We start from the raw sequence: 21,366 nt of genomic DNA on the forward strand, positions 1-21,366 counted from the left end.
GTGGAAGAGGAGATTTACTTGGATGCTACCTGGACTAAAAGGCATGCATTATGAAGAAAGGTTGAGGGAGCTAGGGCTTTTCTCATTGGAGCGAAGAACGATGAGCGGTGACTTGATAGAGATGTACAAGATGATGAGAGGCATAGAGTGGATAGCCAGATACTTTTTAACAGAGTGTAAGTGGCTGTCAAGTGGGGCTTAATTTTAAGGTGATTGGAGGGAGGTTTAGGAGCGATGTCAGAGGTAGGTTCTTTAGAGTGGTGGGTGTGTGGAATGCACTGCCAGCAGTGGTAATAGAGTCAGAAACATTAGGGACATTTAAGCAACTCTTGTACTACCTTCCATGTGTCTACCCAATGAAGGATATGTAAGTCAGTTTGAAGGATGAATGGTACTGTTCTATTTTCTATGTGCTGTCAAAGAATAGCAAAGACTTTTGTTAGTACTTTTGCCTCAGAATGCAAGAAGTTCTAATATGGTAACATTTTCCAATCTCTTTTCAAAGCACTAATGTTTAAGTCAACAATCCACGAGTAAACATATGACAGTGTGGTACTGATAAGGATATGTTGAGGAGGTTCCAGGTTAAGGTGATTACCATGTGGGTGCTACATTGATCTCTGTCATTAAGCTACATAAATGGAAAAACCTACCATTAAAGTGTGAGCAATGTTGAGTTTGAGATAATTTTGGCATTTATGGTTTAACTTTTCACCGAGATAATGGCAATTACAGGAATTTTAAACATTCATAGCCAAAATAACAGACAAAAAGGCAGCACCTTGATAGGAAAAAAGTGTTGCATGCAAGTAATGTCTTGTATCATTTTAACTTCAGTTTAATTTTTGTGGCATTCAAGGAGAGTAGCATCGTGGTAATGTTATACAACTAGTAATCCAGAGGCATGCACTAATGCTTCAGAGTTACAATTCAAATTTCACCATGTTATCTGGGGGAATCTTACATTCAGTTAACTAATTAAATCTATAATTTTAGAAGACAAATCTGTATTAATAATGATCCTGAAACTGCCAGATCTTTATAAAAGTCCATTTGATTCCGAGAATCCCTTCAGAGTGAGAAGGGCAGATATCAGCTACTCCACTCCATTTTGCCCTGTGTGATTCCAGACCGACAGCAATGCAGTTGACAATTAACTGCCTTCTGAAATGATTTGCTTTAAGAGCAACAAATGGTAGCCTTGCTAGTGACACTTGCACTGAAGGATCCAAAAACATTGTATCATAGAGATATACAGTATGGAAACAGACCCTTAGGTCCAACTCGTTCATGCCGTCCAGATATGCTAACCTAATCAGTCCCATTTGCCAGCACTTGACCCATATCCCTCCAAAACCTTTCTATTCCAATATCCATCCAGCTGACTTTTAAATGTTTTTAATTGTACTAACTTCCATCACTTCCTCTGACAACTCATTCCATACACACACCACCCTCTGTGAAAAAGTTGCCCATTACGTACCTTTTAAACTTCTCCCCCCTCATTTTAAACCTATGCCCTCTAGTTCTAGACTGCCCCAACCCAGGGAAGAGACCTTGTCTCTCATTCCCCTCATGGTTTTTCTAAACCTCTATAAGGTCACCCCTCAACCTCCGACGCTCCTAGGAAAATAACCTCAGCCTATGTAGCCTCTCCCTCCAGCTAAAACCTTCCAACCCTGGCAACATCCTTGTAAATCTTTTCTGAACCCTTTCAAGTTTCACAACATCCTTCCAAAAGATGATGTGAAACTTGAAAGGGTTCAGAAAAGATTTACAAGGATGTTAGGAGAAAGTGAAGACTGCAGATGCTGGGGATCAGAGCTTAAAAATGTGTTGCTGAGAAAGCGCAGTAGGTCAGGCAGTATCAAAGGAGAAGGAGAATCGATGTTTCAGGCATAAGCCCTTCTTCAGGAATGAGGAGGGTGTGCCAAGCAGGCTAAGATTAAAGGTAGGGAGGAGGGACTTGGGGGAGGGGCGTTGGGAATGCGACAGGTGGAAGCAGGTTAAGGTGAGGATGATAGTCGGGGGGGGGGCGAAGAGGTCGGGAAGAAGATTGCAGATCAAGACGGCGGTGCTGAGTCTGAGGGTTGGGACTGAGAAAAGGTAGGGGGAGGGGAAATGAAGCTGGAGAAATCTGTATTCATCCCTTGTGGTTGGAGGGTTCCTAGGCGGAAGATGAGTCGCTCTTCCTCCAGGTGTCGTGTTGCCATGGTCTGGCGATGGAGGAGGCCAAGGGCCTGCATGTCCTTGGCGGACTGGGAGGGGGAATTAAAGTGTTCAGCTACAGGGCGGTTGGGTTGGTTGGTGCAGGTGTCCCAGAGGTGTTCCCTGAAACGTTCCGCAAGTAGGCGGCCTGTCTTCCCATTGTATAGGAGGCCGCATCGGGTGCAGTGGATGCAGTAAATGATGTGTGTGGAGGTGCAGGTGAATTTCTGATGGATATTGAAGGATTCCTTGGGGCCTTAGAGTGAAGTGAGGGGGGAGGTGTGGGCGCAAGTTTTGCATTTTTTGCGGTTGCAGGGGAAGGTGCCAGGAGTGGAGGTTGGGTTGGTGGGGGGTGTGGATCTGACAAGGGAGTCGCGAAGGGAGTGGTCTTTCCGGAACGCTGACAGGGTTGGGGAGGGGAATATATCCTTGGTGGTGGGGGTCTGTTTGGAGGTGGCGGAAATGACAAAGGATGATCCGATGTATCTGGAGGTTAGTGGGGTAGTAGGGGAGGACTAGTGGGGTTCTGTCCTGGTGGCGATTGGAGGGGCGGGGTTCAAGGGCAGAGGAGCGGGAAGTGGAGGAGATGCGGTGGAGAGCATTGTCAACCACGTCTGAGGGGAAATTGCGGTCTTTGAAGAAGGAGACCATCTGGGTGGTTCGGTATTGGAATTGGACCTCCTGGGAGCAGATGCAGCGAAGGCGAAGGAATTGGGAATATGGGATGGCATTTTTAAAGGGGGCAGGGTAGGAAGAGGTGTTATCTAGGTAGCTGTGGGAGTCAGTCGGTTTATAGTACATGTCCGTGTTGAGTCAGTCGTCTGAGCTAGAGATGGAGAGGTCTAGGAAGGGGAGGGAGGAGTCTGAGACTGTCCAGATAAATTTGAGGTCAGAGTGGAAGGTGTGAGTAAAGTGGATGAACTGTTCAACCTCCTCGTGGGAGCACGAGGTAACGCCAATACAGTCATCAATGTAGCGGAGGAAAAGGTGGGGATTGGTGCCAGTGTCGCTGTGGAAGATGGACTGTTCCACATATCCAACAAAGAGGCAGTCATAGCTAGGGCCCATGCGGGTGCCCGTGGCTACTCCTTTGGTTTGGAGGAAGTGGGAGGATTGGAAGGAGAAGTTGTTAAGAGTGAGGACCAGTTCAGTTAGTCGAAGGAGAGTCAGTGGAAGGTTACTGGTTGGTTTGGTGGGAAAGGAAGAAGCGGAGGGCTTTGAGGCCTTCGTGATGGGGGAATGGAGGTGTATAGGGACTGGATGTCCATGGTGAAGATAAGGCGTTGGGTGCCGGGGAAGCGAAAATCATGGAGGAGGTGGAGGGTGTGGGTGGCGTCCCGAACGTAGGTGGGGACAGGACCGTGTCAAGGTATACAGAAATGAGCTCGGTGGGGCAGGAGCAGGCTGAGACAATGGGTCGGCCGGGGCAGTCAGGTTTGTGGATTTTGAGCAGGAGGTAGAAATGGGCGGTACGGGGTTATGGGACTATGAGGTTGGAGGCAGTGGATGGGAGATCCCCTGAGGTGATGAGGTTATAGATGGTCTGGGAGATGATGGTTTGGTGATGGGAGGTGGGGTCATGGTCAAGGGGGCAGGAGGAGGAGGTGTCCACGAGCTGGCATTTAGCCTCAGCAATATAAAGATCGGTGCGCCAAACTACCACCGTATCTCCCTTGTCTGTCGGTTTGATGGTGAGGTTGGGTTTGGAGCGGAGGGAGTGGAAGGTTGCACGTTCTGAGGGTGAGAGGTTGGAGTGGGTAAGAGGGATGGAGAGGTTGAGGCGGTCAATGTCACAGCGGCAGTTGGCTATGAAGAGATTGAGGCCAACACGGGGTGTCCAGGTGGATGGGGTGTGTTGGAGGTAGGAGATGGGGTCGTCAGAGGGTGGGCGGAGTCCTCGGAGAAGTAGGCGCAGAGGCGAAGGCGGCGAAAGAATTGTTCGATGTCTCGCCGTATGTTGAATTCGTTCATTCAATTCTTTCGCCGCCTTCACCTCCGCGTCTACTTCTCCAACCAGGACTCCCTCCCACCCTCTGACGACTCCTTCTCCTGCCTCCAACACACCCCATCCATCAGGACACCCCGTGCTGGCCTCTTACCCATCCTCGGTCTCTTCAATACTCCAACCACTACCCTATCTATCTGCAACCCTACTTTAAAGGAATTATTATTATTGCAAATAATTGAAATTGTTTCAATTAGTGGGGGAAATAATAATCTCATACACTCAAAATAACTTGTTTTGATTTTCAGGTTCCTAATAGACAGTAGGTGGTTTAAACAATGGAAAAAATATGTGGGTTTCGACAGCTGGGACATGTACAACGTGGGAGAACATGGAATGTTTCCAGGCCCCATTGATAATTCTGGGCTCTTTGCAGGTAATTAAAGTTGAACACTGTTGAACATGGTTTTAAATGCAGATGTTAGATTTGTTGTGGTTTCAGTGAGCGTATAGATAAAAGTTTGCTCGCTGAGTTGGAGGTTTGTTTTCAGATGTTTCGTCACCATACTAGGTAACATATCGGTGAGCCTCTGGTGAAGCACTGGTGCTATGGCCCACTTTTTACTTGTGTTTAGATTTCCTGTGGATGGTGATGTCATTTTCTGTGGTGATGTATGATGGATGTGTTGTTGCTGTCGAAGTGGTGTCCATCAACATCAGCCTGGCTAAAGAAACCATATCTATACTGTTCGAAGATGAACACAATGAATACAATCTGTCGATTTCTCAGCAACAAACCCAAACAAGCAGGCAAAACATGTCCAAAAACCCTAGCTACTCTCCCCTGCATCAAAACATCTCGGAAACAACTGCCAGACTAATCAGACCTTTTGGCATCCTGGCAGTCCACCAATGCACTAAAACAGCAGCTAATGAGCTTGAAAAACCCTATAGAGTCAACAAGCAAAACTAACGTTTACAATCCTTGTATTTTGTAACAAATACTGCATTAGACAAACAAGCAGAAAACTAGCCACCAGGATACCTGAACATCAACCAGCCACAAAAAGACATGACGCACTCACTACTATCTTTACAAACAGATGAGGAAGGACACCACTCCAACTGGGACAACACATCCATTCTATGACAAGCCAAACAGAGATACATATGCAACAATTCCTCGAAGCAAGGCACTCCAACCTGAACTCTATTGACAGACACACTGAATTGGATCTCATTTCCCACCCCCTGAGATAAACAGGAAATGACATCACTAACCCAAGGAAACCTAAGCACCTAAATAAAAGGTGGGCCATGCTGCCAGTGCTTCATCGAAGGCTCACATAATGATACCTAGTATGGTGACAAAACTTCTGAAAACAAACTTTGCAGCTCAGCGAATAAACGCACATACAGGACCTCAACTTGAGCTACAAATCTTTTCCAAACTCACTATCAATGGAAGTATGTTCACCTTTTGACTACTGTGCACTTGTAATTTAGGCAGTGTATATTTCATTGAGCATAAAATATCTTTGTTTCAATTAGTGCATTTTTGTTGGGAGTTATTTGAAACATAAAATTATTGTAATCCTGTCAGGTTTATAGCCTGAAAAGCAAATGGCTTTAATATTTGTATATATAATTCATTGTCTATGTTGCCTGGCTTCAATTTTTTTCTAATACCATAAATCAAAGTTTCTAGTAAAGAAGAAAGCCATCTAGCCCATCATATTTCTATGTATGGCAGTACTAACAATTAAGTATGAAGAAATAGATTGGTACACCAAGCTCCAAATGGGACTAAGTCAGGAGGCACACTATATTTTGTAGTGATAGCAGAAAATTGTAATAAGACACTGCAGAACAAATATGTATGTAAACTGTTTGGAAGACAAGCAGTTCAAGTCTGGGAGATCCAAAGTTACCCATTTTGAATTTGAGTGATAAGTCAAACTTTTTTTAATGCTACGAAACTAGGAACAATGAATGAGGAATAGGATTTGTGTTCAGATGCAGAAGTAATAAGTTGGTGCAGATATACGAAAAATAATCAAAAAGCCGAATGGAAATAATGGCCTTATTTTAATCAGGTGGCAATATGATACACCACATTGAAACGATGATTACAGTGATGACATTGTGATGTCAGTTTGCATTAACTTGGTTTATAATTCTTTTGATTTTATAAGTTTGTGGGTGATCTAATCTGGGCATTTTCAAAATTGAAATCAACTAATTCTTGCAAAGTAAGGATATCAAAATATGAGAATTAAATGGGCAATTGGTGTTGCAGTGTCAATTGTCTATAACACACAATGGCAGAATATGCTTGTGGAATTGAGTGTTTGTAACCCAAACAAATGCATTAACCTTATCCTTAAAGGATTCTGACTTGAGCTCTACACCAATATCTAGTTGAAATCTGATTATTTGTTTTTTTAAACGAATGTGGCTTTGAATGTGTGGTTCTATTTTGATAAGCATGTGTGAAAGAGCCATTTATTTTGAAAGCAGAAATGTTTTTCACAACTTTAAATGCAGTTAACTCAATGTCTCTTGCTAGTTTGCAGAGAAGAAATTTGCAATGTTATTTGCACCATTTTCTTAAAAATATAGCTCGACTCCAGATCTTTTCTAAGGGTGATTCTGTAAAGCTATTTAAACGGGTTTAAATAATATTGCCATGTTCGAGGAACTTTAAATACAATTTCATTTGGAAGATCTAATGCAGGTAAGTACACAGTAAATGGCAAACCCTTATAAATGTACAAAGAGAACTAGATGTACAGTTGGATCGTTTTCAGAAAGTGGTGACACAAGTGGGTAAGGTGGTCAAGAAGGCATATGCCCATGCTTGCCTTCATCAGTCGGGCCATAGAGTATAAAAATTGGTAAGTCAGGTTGCAGCCATATAGAACTTTAGTTAGGCCCCATTTGGAATATTGTGTAAAATTCTGGATGTCACACTACCAGAAGGATGTGCAGACTTTGGAGAGGGTACAGAAATTGTTTGCCAGAGTTTTGCCTGGTTTGGAAGGTATGAACTATGAGGGGAAATTGGATAAAATTAGTTTGTTTTCTTTTGAAAGTTAGAAGCTGAGGGGCAACCTGCTAATGGTTTACAAAATTGAGCAGCATGGATAGTCAGAACTCTTCCCAGGATGATATCATTTACTGGAGGGCCATAATTTTAAGGTAAAGGGTGGGGTGGGGGGGAGGGGGGGTGGAGGGAGTTTGAAGGAGATATGAGAAGTGAGTTTGATTTTGCACAGAGGATGGTAAGTGCCTGGAGTGCGCAGCCAGAAGATGCAGTAGAAGTAGATACAGTAGCAACACTTAAGAGGCATCTTGACGGACACATGATAGGCAAGGAATATAGGGATATAGACCATGTCGAAGCAGAAGACTTTTAGTTTAGAAAGTCATCCTGTTCTTTGAAGTGCAAGTTTGATCTCCAGCTTACAGTTCCTAAACGAGTCTTTGCTGCTGTGGGAATGCACCAGATTAAATTTGGGTGCCTTTCGATCTTTAGAGGACACTGAGTTGCTTCCAAGTTGTTCTTGGATGTTTTCTATCAAGTGTATCATGGCAGCATAAGCAGAAACATGGAAGTAGGTCAGTATTTTAAATGCATGTTGTAAAAGGCCCTCCCAACAAGACACATTTTTCATAAATTTTCATCTTTTGCATCTAAACTTGTTAGGAGTAGAATTAATTGTTTTATAATTCAAGAAATATTTATGCTAAATATTTTTGCTAAATGTTGCATGTAGTAGTCTGTTAGTGTTTCCCCCCATGTCAATTGTAATTTATTAAAATAAAAATACATTTTAGGAGTTTAAAAGTATTGGTATTTACATTGCTGTGGACTTTATAATGTTTCAAATAGAGGAAGATTCTTTTCCAGATTCTCACACTTTTTGTGTGAACTATGATCAGGTCTAATGTTTTGATACGATATAGCTTTACCTCCTTGCAGTCTAAAAACTTAGTTTCTGTCAGTTCATGTTGGGTGTCCTTTCTAAAATAGAACTGCTGAAACAGGCTGCTTGGCTGAAATGCTGTACGAACATCGAGGTCGGATTGAAGAGCGGTGACTGTGTGACATCCTTGGCTCCTGTTGACAACTGTCTGAGTGGTTCAGAATAGTTCAGTTGCTACCCATAAAATCCTGCCTGTATTATGAGTTAGCTGCCAACCAGTGACTGTCATCACGTAATCACAGGTACTTATAAACCTCTGTGGTATCTTAGAAAGAAACCATCCGTGGAGATGGAATACCCTGAGGCCCTGTTAAGTGTAACTGGTAACTTCAATCAAGCCAATTTAAGGAAGATGTTGCCCAGGTACCACCAGAACATGACCTGCCCCACCAGGGGGCTGAACTTTTAGACCACTGCTACACCACTGCAAAAGATGCCTACCACTCCATCCCCTACCCTCACTTTGGGAACTCCGACAATAATGCCATGCTGCTTCTCCCGGCTTACAGGCAAAAGCTCAAGCAAGAGACCTCCCCCTCGTGGATACAGATCCAGTGCTGTCTGGAATCAGCTGATTGGGCCCTGTTCAAACAGTTTGCAAGTACTTTGAACGAGTACACCTTCACCATCACAGACTTTACCAGCAAGTGTGTGGAGGACTGCATACCGAGGAAGTCAGTCCGGGTATTCCCCAAGGGGAAACCCTGGATGAATCCGGACACACACAACCTGGTAAAAAACCAGGCATGGTGCCTTCAGATCTGCACATCCACTCAAATATAAGGACTCCAAGTATGACCTGTGCAGAGCCACTAAGATAGCCAAGGACCAATACCGATCCAAACTAGAGACCCAGACGGACACCCAGCATCTATCGCATCACAGGCTCTAAAAAGAGACAGTGCAAGATAGCAGACAATGACACATCCCTCCCAGATCGTCTCAACGTTTCTATGCTCACTTTGAGCAGAATTTTGGCGGAGAGATAACACCAATCCAACAACTCCTGATCGAACCTTTCCCAACAGTCACTGCATCAGAGGTCAGATCAGTTTTCCTTTGTGTGAATCCAAGGGAAATAATGGGACCAGATGGAGTACTGTGCACTCGGAGCATGCGCAGATCAACTGGCGGAGATCTTCTCAGACATCTTCAACCTCTCCCTGCAGCAGGCCACTGTCCCTGCCTGTTTCAAGAAGGCCAACATCATCCCTGCGTCTCAGAATGTCTCAATGACTACCACTCAGTGGCCCTAACTTCGGTGGTCATGAAGTGCTTTGAAAGGCTGGCCATGACATTAATTAAAGTCCAGTCTCCCCACTCCTCTTGACCCATACCAATTTGCCTATCGGACCTACAGATCCATGTCGGATACCATATCACTTGCCCTTCACTCCTCCCTGAACACCTTGACACCAAGAGCAGCTACTTAAGAATCCTTCAACACAGTCTGCAACTGGATCCTCAGTTTTTTGACCCATGGGCCACAATCTGTGAAGATTGGGGACAATATTTTATCTTCACCAGCTCTCAACACTGGAGCCCCCCCAGGGATGCGTACTCAGCCCCCTACTTTTCTCACTATTCTCCCATGACTGTGTCGCCAAATACCAGACTAATGCCATTTATAAGTTCGCTGATGACACCACCATAGTCAGTTGAATCTCAGATGGTGATGAAGCAGACTACAAACGGGAGGTGGAGGACCTGGAAAAATGGTGCATTGAGAACAACCTAGCTCCCAATGCTGGCAAAACCAAGGAACTTATTCTTGACTTTTGGCAGGATGTTACTCATGCCCCCTGACACATTAACAGCACAGAGACGACTGGAGAGTGTCAAGTTCCTGGGAGTGGTCATCCACAACAAGCTTTCTTGGACTCTTTCTGTGGACGCACTGGTTACAAAGGCCTAATAACATCTCCTCTTCCTCTGGCAGGTAAGGAAATTTGGCAACTTTTATAGATTCACCATCCAAAGCATTCTATCTGGATGTATCACTACCTGGTATGGCAACTGTACCATTCAAGATCGGAGACGGTTACAGAGAGTGGTGAACTCAGCCCAGATAATCACAAAGGCCAACCTCCATGGAATCCATTTACCAGGCCGGCTGTCAAGAAATGGTCACCAGCATTCTCAAAGATCCATCCCACCCTGGCAATGTTTTTCTACAATCTACCATGGGGAGAAGGTACTGAAGCCTGGACGTGCACACCAGTGGGTTTTGAAACAGTTTCTATCCTACTGTTGTGAGAATACGAAATGGATGCACAAACTCTTAACATTTGCCTGTACCTGTGTTTTTGTTTTTGTCGCTGTTTACCTATTATTTACCTATGTGTTACTTAATGTTGTGATCTGCCTGTATTGCTTGCAAGACAAAGATTTTCACTGTTTCGTACACATGACAATAGATTCAATTCAGTTCAACCAATTCCAAACGGTATTTTTTTTAAAGATTAGAGACCAACAAACCTGGATTCTAAAGACTGCATAGTACATGATTTGGCTCATGTACAGAATTTAAATTAATGGTGGCATCTCTTGCAACTCTTCTACATGGCCTTATTGCTGCTCCCTACCCCACTTTCTTTGGATTTTTTTTTCTCTATTCTTTGCATATTGGGCCATTTTCTTGACTAACACTAGCAGTACACTAAGCTGTTAAAAAGGAAAGCAAAGTGGGATGAACTAATATTTTAAAGACAAGTCAAGGATAGCGGATTAAGGATTTTACACAAACCTGAATAATTTGAGCCAAAAGTTGTATACTTTATCCAGTTGCTGAACATGTTGCAGGTAAGTTACATGTGTTTAAAAGAGCATATTATTCGCTGAGCTTTGGAAGCATCGCTTCATCTGAATGGTCTCAAAGATGTGAATTATTTTGAGAAAAAATCTAGTTGAACCATTCGCAGTTATATCTAAGTCTCACCTAAGTGTTTGTCATATAATCAGTTTAATTATTTTTATTGTGAATTTAGCCACCCGTCCATTTCAAACACAGGTAAAGATGTTTAGGAACATGGAAGAATGAGAACTTAATATTGCAGCATCTTAACTTGTAATTTGTTACCTATGGTTTTCATAGATATAGAAACACAGGCCCTGAAAGAACACTTGATTGATGAGTTGGATTATGTCTTGGTTCCCACTGAAGCTTGGAACAAGTTGGTCAGTTGGTATGGTTGCGTTGTAGGTCAGGAACCCATTGTACGAAAGGTAAGCCTGTTTAAACCCATATTAGTTCCTTGGACCTATTTCTGACTTTCAATTTAATATTGTTAAAATTTGTTTTGACGATGAATTTAATTGTAGTGAAGTATAATTTCTGCTGAATAATATTTTGAGAGACACTGTTCTTAATCAGTTTTTTTTTTAAAGATAGGAGCAATGCTGGTAAAATCACATTTATTGCCCGTTCCTAAGTGTTTTGAGTAGGCTGCTAGACAACCTTAGTGGGCACAAGCTTGAGTATTTGAGTTGGATCACGTATAGTAAAATACTGCTGTAGCTTCCATGGGTGCCAATGCTCAAATTACCAAGTTAATTGAACTTAATAAATCTGCAACGAAGTGTTTATTTTAAGATAACTGCTGAACTGTCTGCATAATTTGAGCATGAACAGTGTAAACCTCTCAATGTACACAGCAAATCAGGGGTTAGCTGTAATATATTCCTTCCCCAAGCCAGATATACTAAAAAAAAACAAAAGATTGCTCCCACTGTCAGTTATGGTCTAGTAATTTTAGGCAAAAATATTCAAGGTTACTGGTTTTGTTTTAAAGAAAAGTTAACTTGATTATAAATTGACATGTATACAAGCTAGAAAACATGGTTGCTACAAGTCATTTGATGTTAGAACTTAGTTGTATGTGATTTACAAAGAATCATATCCAGACATCTAAACACCTTTGTCCCAACCATTACCATATTTATTATGATTTGGAGATGCCGGTGTTGGCCTGGGGAGTACAAAATTAAAAATCACACAACTCAAGGTTTTCATCCAACAGGTTTAATTGGAAGCACACTAGCTTCCGGAGCGTTGCTCCAAAAGCTTGTGTGCTTCCAAGAAAACCTGGTGTTGTGTGATTTTTAACCATATTTATTAACAATTCATATGACCATGTAATTTAGACTTTGGCCAGAAGGAAGGTTAAGAACCACAGGTGAGGAAAGAACCCCCTGGAATCTTAGTGTCTTATTATGTATTTTTATTGTATGTATCACCCACTATCAGCAGCTAACTTAGCTTGCCAGCTAAAAATAGTTTTAGAAACTCTGCCAAGGCAGCTTTCCTTTTATCTTGAACCAATCAGAATGACCAGATTTCCAGGTAAAGAGTGAATGACGAAAGACAGGTGAGATGCAGGGGAACCGCATTTGCTATCCTCCAGTCTTCTGGCACTATTCCTGGAGACAATGACGATTTAAAGATCAATGTCAAAGCTATGAAGTAACTTGGCAGCTCGTATTGTCACACCTACAGAACCTCTCACTGCCTTCTCACTATTAAAATGTGCTGTCCTGCAGCATCTACATGTATGAGAAATGCCATCATAGCATTGATTTTTGTTTCAACAACAAAACCCTCGAGCAACAGGGTCTGCGTGATATATCACAGAGACTTATTGGGCTTTCTTCTGAAAGTATTCTTTTGTGTCGTCTGTTCTAATTTTAAACTTGATACCTGTATTTTCCTGTTTCTAATGTTATCCTTTTATTCAGAAGAAACATTCAGCAATGACTTGTAATAAATTAACCTTTGCCTGTTTAAACCAAAAATGTAACTGCTTGTCAACTTTAACTTGTGCCTTACAAATAAAAGTGGGACTAAACGAAATCTATTAATCCACCATTCATTGACCTCACTGGGTTCATGCACAGTGTTAATGGCAAGAATAAAAATTAATTGTTGGACAGAATTTTCTGCAACATGTATATTTCAGTTCTAAGCAGCCATGCTAATACAGGTAAGTTTGAGAAAGTTAGTTTATACGGATAATTTATTCTCCATAATGGATTTTTATGGTGTAATAATTCTTTTTCGTAGAAACACGGCTTACAAATAGGCAAATATCCACTCCATATTCTGTATCAATGATGTAACATTTGAGGATATTTTAATATGGAAATTAACTGCTGATAGATAAATTGAGATGAGCAAAGTATGCATAGATATTGCACAGGTTAATTCATTTAAGCTTTGTTTTTATTGTATTTTAGAATTGTGCATTTGCTCAGGTACAAGGCATAGGTTTTAGTGGCTTTATGCTATTCTATTTCTTGTTTTTGTAAGTGTGAAAAATCCAAGCATCTGAATTTCAAAACTTCATCTTTACATTCTTTGGCATCGTAATGTATAAGTATGTGTCAGACATGACTACGCATGCCCAAAGTGTTTTTTTTTGTTAGCATTTACGTAAATGTTGTCTAAATTCTTAACCCCAAATTTTACTTGTTTATTGTAATTTGAAAGAATAAATGTTAGCTTGAGGATAACATGTCTGAAGTGATTATTGAAGTTCTGCCATTTTATGCAGCTTTAAGTAGAATGGTGAAACTTGGTCAATGAGCATTTGTAATTTCAAATTTGCTAAATTGGGAGTCATTTATGTGGTGGTGTGTTGCAGTCCACTTGCTGAGCCAGCATGCACTTTGATGTGTGTGTTGTAGTTTTGATCTACGGATGGTAATGACAGAGCATTGGAAATTCTTTAGTAGCTTCTTGGTTAGTAAGGGGATCAAGGATTACAGGGAGAAGGAAGGAGAATGGAATTGAGAAATTAGCCATGATCAAAAAATGGCGCAGATCTAATGGTTCAAATGGTCTAACACTTCTTGCCGTATTTTTTCCTTGTGTTTACAGTCTGAGTAAAGCATTTTACCTTTTCTGTTGATTCAGTGTCAGTATCATACAGAGATTAGATATATTCACTTATGTACAGAGATTGGTGTTTAATTGGGTGTGGCTTTATGCTATGAGCCCATGTTGTACAGCATGGAGTTTATACTGTAGAGACTCTATTTGCATTCAGTCAAGATGAGTCCACAAAATTTAGAAAACCCAAGTGTGCAATCTAGTCTTTGTAAACTAATGCATTTTTGATGATCCCCAGATCACTATGTTCCAAGGAGCATTGTGAAATCAGGAATTTTATCATGGACTTAATAGCTTCATAGGAGCTCAGAAATGGACTGAGAAGAGCCAGGAGGGGGCTCAAAAAAGGCTTGGCAAGAAGGATTAGGGAGAATCCAAAGGCACTTTACTCATACGTGAGGAATAAGAGAATGATAGGGAAAAGGTTGGGCTGATCAGGAGGGAACTTTTGCATGTAGTCTGGGCAGATGGACGGCACAGTGGTTAGCACTGCTGCCTCACAGTGCTAGAGACCCAAGTTCAGGCTCAGGCAACTGTCCGTGTGGATTTTGCACATTCTCCCCATGTCTGCGTGGGTTTCCTCTATGTGCTCCAGTTTCCTCGCACAGTCCAAAAATGTGCATTAGGTGAATTGGCCATACTAAATTGCCTGTAGTGTTAGGTGAAGGGGTAAATGCAGGGGAATGGGTTGCTCTTCGGAGATTCGGCGTGGATTTGTTGGGCTGACGGGCCTGTTTCCACACTGTAAGTAAATTTGCAGATGACACAAAGGTTGGAGGTGTCGTCGATAGTATAGAGGGCTACTGCAGGCTTTAGCGCGACATAGACAGGATGCAGAGCTGGATTGAGAAACGGCAAATGGAGTTCAACCTGGATAAATGCAAAGTGATGCATTTTGAAAGGTCAAACTCCAATGCTGAATATAGGATTAAAGACAGGATTCTTGGCAGTATGGAGAAACAGAGGGACCTGGCCGTGCAAATACATAGATCCCTCAAAGTTACCACCCAAGTGGATAGGGTTGTTAAGAAAGCATATGGTGTTTTGGCTTTCATTAACGGGGATCGAGTTTAAGAGCCGCAAGGTTTTGCTGCAGCTGTACAAGTCCCTGGTGAGACCGCACTTGAAATATTGTGTCCAGTTCTGGTCACCCTACTATAGGGCTTGCTTACCAAGAAAAGTTGAGTAAGCTCAGACTTTTTCCTCTGGAGCGGAGGAGGAAATGAGGAGACCTGATCGAGGTGTACAAAATAATGAAAGGAATGGATAGTCAATAGCCAGAGACTTTTCCCCAGGGCAGGATTGACTGGTACGAGAAGTCATTGTTTAAAGATATTAGGAGGAAGTATAAAGGAGACGTTAGAGGTAGGTTCTTTACAAAGAGTTGTGAATGCATGGAATGTGTTGCCAGCTGAGGTGGTGGAGCCAAAGTCACTGGGGACATTTAAGTGACTGCTGGGTATGAACATGGATACCAGTGAGTTGAGGGGCGCATAGGTTACTATATTTTACATTAGGATTAAGTCTCGACTCAACATAGTGGGCTATACTATTCTATCTTCTATCTATTTATCTATCTATATCATTCTGATAATATAATATTCCATAATATTTACGAAAGGATCCAAGCCAGTGTTTTAGTTGAGCAGAGTTCCCATGTTATCGGTATCGGTACCTAACCACATTATGTTCCATTTTGATACAATAGCTGTCAACCTCTATTTCATCTATATTTAACAGACTAGTTGAGTGTGACACCAAAAAGCTAAAGCTGCCAGTTTATTGAAACGATCTCATAATTTAATCAAACCTTGTGAGTGGAATAATCAAAATTAATTTAAAATTTCTTTCTTTTCAAAGAGCACATATCTGAATATTATCAGAACTTGGTTCTTGAATTGTGTGCTTTCTATCAATGTGGTGTTTACAGATTATTCTTGCAATGACTACGCAAATCTGTTTCATAATTTAATGATTACTTGCCTATCATAGTTTTTGAAGTATTTGATGTGTTATATACATTAGCCAATCCCCCAAGACCAGGAAGAATTTCTTCTATTCTGGAGTAGTGGGTCCTGAGGTGACTAAACAGCCCAAAGCTTGATTTGCATACCCTGCTGCAGATGGGGCTATTGATGTTTGGAGAGGTAGGTTTTGAGGAAGCTCTGGCTTTCATCTGTTGTTAGTGTTTGGCCTCCATCTGGGCTGCTTGGATGCCTGAGGTGGTTAAATCTTGGTGGATGCTTCTGATCTAGTTTGGGTGCCATGAGTAAGAGAGTCCTATGAGTCAAAGGGGCTGTTGAGTGTTTTTCCAGAGACTTGTCAGAGTTTGTTTCTGTCCTCTTGATAACCACTTGTTATGGTGGTGCTAGGAATAGGTGCTTTGTTTTGGAAGTCTCTTCTCAGGTGTGGGGACAGTGAGGCCTGCCCAACATAGCTGATTGACCATAACCAGTGCTCAATGCTTTCAGTCTGAGAGAGAACACTCACATTGGAATAAGGCATAGTGCTCCAAAAGTTTGTACTTCCACATGAACCTATTGGACTATAGCCTGGTGTTTTGTGATTTTTATCTTTTGTCCACCCAGTCTAACACTGACACCTCCATGTCCTGCTATTGGATATGCAGGATTTTGCAGAGACATTACTGGTGATAATTCTCTTGAGTTGAGATATCTGCTCTGCATTGACCATGTCTTTGATGTATATAGAAGTGTAGATAGTACTGTTGCCCTGTAAACCCATGATTTTGGTGCCAGAATTTGATGCTGACAGGAAACACTGTCCCTCAGTTGCCAAAAGCTGTGCTGATACACTAAAGGTATTATTGAATTTTCGTCAGCGTCTGTCCTTACTGGAAAGAAGCTGTCAAGATATGCAAATCAATCCATGTTGTACACTGGCTTGTCATGGTTCTTGATAGTCGGGGACAGTGTTTTTTTTCTATGTCCAAGCTAATAGCTTAAGACCCTAAGCTGCAACTGTCCTGAAGTTGATTTATAATTGGTGCAGTAACACTTTTGAATTTACTAGGTTGAATAATCTACAAAATACTGTTGTGAACCTTTTCAATTGATTACAAATTGGGTAGATAAGTCTAGATGGTTGACCACTTGAGCGAATTTTCCACCAATTTGAGGCCAGTTCACACAGATCTGGGAGCATAGCTTGAAGGATCTTGATTTGGAAAAGCCTGAAGATTTGAAAGGCATAGGTCAATGAAAGTTTTTTTGCATTTAATCTTTGTTACTGTGCCATGATTACCTCCTTTTGCTGTGTTTTCTAATGTAGTAATCCATTCTTTTCACAGGTGGTTGAGCATGGGATGTTTGTAAAACACTGTAAAGTAGAGGTTTACCTCTTAGAATTGAAATTGTGTGAGAACAGCAACATGGACAATGTGGTGACACGCCATTTCAGCAAAGCAGATACCATAGGTAAATCCATTTCTTTGTGTTATTTCTCGGACATCATCCTAGTGTAAAATAAGGTTGCATCTCAAAGTAAATCCTGTTCACCTAAGTGTTTAAACTTAAAGGTTTGGAAGTGCGATGCACCTTTCCATCATGAATAGATGTAAATTCAGTTAAAAATAAACACTGAATGTGTCCACTGAACAGTTCTAAAGGGTAAGAGACAGACAAAAGTTTCTGGAGTAACTCAGTAGGTTTGGCAAACTCTGCAGATCTGTGGAGAGAAAATAAGTTCAAAACAGAAATGCTTACTCTGATTTCTTTGCACAGGTGTTACCAGACTAGCTGAGTTTCTCCAAACTTCTATTTTTATTTATCTCAGGTCTCTGGCATTCACAATTCTGATTTAGACTAATTCTAAAGGGTATACATTCAAGCTTTCTGACTTTTGTTTTTACTATTCTTTTGAAACTGTAAGTGAGGTAGCTAGAACAAGGTGGACTCTGACCAGTGGGGCTTTACCAAGTTTATACAGGGAAAATTTATCTCATCATCCAAACGAATGGCTGCCTTTGACAAGTAATTTTGAAAGCATACCTCTCAGTGAATCAGCAATTGAAGTACAAACATCTCGGTTCTAAAATTGGTAGCATGACTGTACAGATTAACACATTCCATTTAAAGGACAATGCTTAAACCACAATCTTAATAAATATAAGTGTGATTCTAATTATTACAAGTTCATGTAAGTTTAAGTACAAGCTGTTAAAAGCAGCATTGCCAGAAATTTAGAACTGATCTAATAAACCTGTGGCAAGATGATTTAGGCATATTGCAGATTACCAGGTAGTGTGGATGTTTCTCTTGTGAATCAACATTTTTACTTTTTAAACACACTTAAAACATGCATTATAACTACAAATTAGAGTAGCTAAGAATCATAAAAAGAACAAGAAAGGCAAATGCCATGATGAGCAATACTACCAAACCAGCACCAGTACAGGAAATGGAGACCTAGAATAGATAGCCGGCACCACTTTTCCCATCCAGTAGAAAAATGGAAGGGTTCAGCTTCCAACATGTGGATACAAGAGAAGTGGCATCATTTGAAAAAATTAAGGCAACATAAGGATAGCTTTCAGAAGAAAAAAAAAGGTCAAGATATACTCAGCTTTTTACAGTAAATTTCTAGGCAAACATCAAATCGCAGTGACACTTTGATAAATATTTTAACCTTCTGTACAGAGAAGTTATTACACACCTTGAGCACAGGTGGGACTTTAATCCAGGCCTCTTGGCTCAAAGATAGGGACACTGCGTCCTTAAAAGTCTGATACTGTACTGCCTGATCTTTCCAAACCCCTAAAAACCTACTATTCCCCAATGATCTCCCATTCAAGTACTAACCAAATGTGAGTCTGCTTAGCTTCTGAGATCAGATGTTTTCAGACTGGTATGGCCATTGGCAAAAAGTGTTATAAATGCTGACTCTTTTTTGTATGTCTTGGATTCCTGATTGTTGCACCTCTTGCAGCCTGTCCAATTTTTGAATTGTTGCAACATTGTTGTTACAACTGTGACAGGGGATATTTGCTTGTGGATAACTGAGTGCCTTAGGAGCCTTGAGAGTATGCAAGAGGTCATACTGTACATGACAGCATTACATTGTTGCTAAGAAAGTAACTAATTTAGACTTTGAACTGCTGCAACAGTAGCTTTTTAGGCTTGCAGGTTATGGGTTATTTCTCCCTTCTAAATAAATCCCTTGTATTATTTCTGTGGCAGTTCCTGGTCCACAGGTTCAAGGCAAGTGTCGATTTTGGTCAGTGGCATAACACTAGTAGCCAATGGATAAGGGAGGTTTAAGGTAAAATTTTGCTTTGAACAGTATATTCATACTCTATCAGATTCCCACATGGAAAGCATCAGTCATACACTGCCATCTACAGTTCAGCATTATGAGAGTTTGGATTTATCGTTAAAAGATAGCAAATTTAGCTGTCTAACTTTGAAATTATCCATATTCAACACAAAGTGAGCAATTGACCGTATTTATTACAAGTAAAAGTGATGTTAAAATAACGCAGTAATCGGTTTATTCATCAAGTATATGTGTAGAAACAAAAATGTGTGAAACCCGAATCACTTCTACATGTTCCAATGTCATTTATATTGGAATTTTGAACTAGTAACAAGTGTTTTCTATGACTGAAGGAGTTTTAATGATTAACATAACTATTTCTGTAGCAGTCGTTTTCTTTTTAAACATCGAGTGAATGCTTGGGGAGGTGAATGAGAACTTTGGGAGGTTTTCTTTGCAATTTGCTTTGGAAGGCTTGTGTGAGCAAATGAAGTAAACTCTTGCCCATTAAGTCTTCAGTTTAGGAAATCAGAGACTGATATTTTACTTTCTCTTTTGATTAGGGGAAATGAATAGCTTGGGGAGAGGGGGTGGCAAAAAGCTTTATTTTCAGTTTGGACAGTCTTGGTTGAAGCTGGATGTGTAAACTGGTTGCTCCTGAGAAAGGAAGGTAGCTTAAGATTGTAAAAGAGGTTACCTCTATGTAAAAAAATTTAGTTTAAAGGATCCAGACCATAAGTGTTTGGTTAAAACCCTGAGAGAAGGTTTAATTGAAGATAAAGTCCCTAGTTGTATGAACGCTCCAGAAAGAGTTTGCTTTTCATATTTGCTCCCCTTAATATCTTGAAAATCATGATATTTGTCTTTGTTTTACCCATCTCCATCGTCCATCAGTCAAGTCGGGCACCATTCTTTGGGAGGCAACCATGTCAGTCACATGGCATAAATTGAGTTTCTAAATGCATGTAAAGTCTCTTTGATATCCAAGTTAAAATAATTTCCAAATGACCCTTTAACTTTTAATTTAAAAACATTGTTTATTAGCGATGTTTGAGTAGGTTTGTAGCTCAGGTCGATAAGTTAGCGCTGAGCTAGAAGGTTTGTTTTTAGACCATTTCATCACCATGCTGGTAACATCAGAGTGTCTCCGGTCAAGCGCTGGTGTTCTGTCCTGCTTCTTAGAGGTTGGTAAATGGGTTCCGAATTGTACATTAATGGAGTTCAAGTTTGAATGCCAAAACTCTAGGAATTGCTGTGCGTGTCTCTGTTTAGGCTGACCCAAGATGGATGTGTTGTCCCAGTCGAACTGGTGTTCTCCTTCATCTCTTTGTAAGGATACTAGCGATAGTGAGTAATGTCTTTTGGTGGCTAGTCGGTGTTCGTGTATCCTGGTGGCTAGTCTTCTGCCTGTCTGTCCAGTGTAGTTTGTTACAGTCCTTGCATGGTATTTTGTAAAGGGCATTTGATTTGCTGGTTGTTGGCATATGGTCCTTTAGGTTCATCAGAAACTTTGTGTTGGTAGGTTTGTGGGCTACCATGATGCCATGGGGTTGGAGTAGAAAATATGTTGCTGGAAAAGCGCAGCAGGTCAGGCAGCATCCAAGGAGCAGGAGAATCTACATTTTGGGCATGAGCCCTTCTTCAGGAATCCTTGTAGAGGGAGGAAGAGAGCTTCTTCAAGGAAGGCATCCTTGCAAGAGGATTCACAGTAGGTTAAAATCTTCTAGGAGAAAGTGAGGACTGCAGATGCTGGAGATCAGAGCTGAAAATGTGGAAAAGCGCAGCAGGTCAGGTAGCATCCAAGGAGCAGGAGAATCGACGTTTCGGGCATGAGAAGAAGGGCTCATGCCCGAAACGTCGATTCTCCTGCTCCTTGGATGCTGCCTGACCTGCGCTTTTCCAGCAACCTATTTTCAGCTCTGATCTCCAGCATTTGCAGTCCTCACCTTCTCCAAGGGGTTGGAGTAGTCTGGTAGTCACCTCCGAGATGTCTTTGATGTATGGTAGTGCAGCTAGAGTTTCTGGGCATGTGCCCAGAACAACATGCCACACACAAAGATATC

General features: G+C 41.3%; 1 protein-coding gene across 3 annotated transcripts in view; it reads left to right on the top strand.

Moving 5' to 3' along the window:
- The window catches only part of usp4 (ubiquitin specific peptidase 4 (proto-oncogene)), a 94,335-nt gene that overhangs the window by 11,805 nt on the left and 61,164 nt on the right, over positions 1-21,366 (top strand). For all 3 annotated transcript variants that reach the window (XR_009645428.1, XM_060835372.1, XM_060835373.1), the window contains exons 2-4: positions 4,462-4,589; positions 11,237-11,367; positions 17,340-17,466. Coding sequence is in view for 2 of the 3 variants with exons in the window: in XM_060835372.1 (XP_060691355.1) it covers positions 4,462-4,589; positions 11,237-11,367; positions 17,340-17,466 (386 nt within the window). In the remaining variant the exon portion in view is untranslated. The remainder of the gene's footprint in view (positions 1-4,461; positions 4,590-11,236; positions 11,368-17,339; positions 17,467-21,366) is intronic.

This window comes from Hemiscyllium ocellatum, chromosome 14, assembly GCF_020745735.1.
Source record: "Hemiscyllium ocellatum isolate sHemOce1 chromosome 14, sHemOce1.pat.X.cur, whole genome shotgun sequence".
NCBI lineage: Eukaryota > Metazoa > Chordata > Chondrichthyes > Orectolobiformes > Hemiscylliidae > Hemiscyllium > Hemiscyllium ocellatum.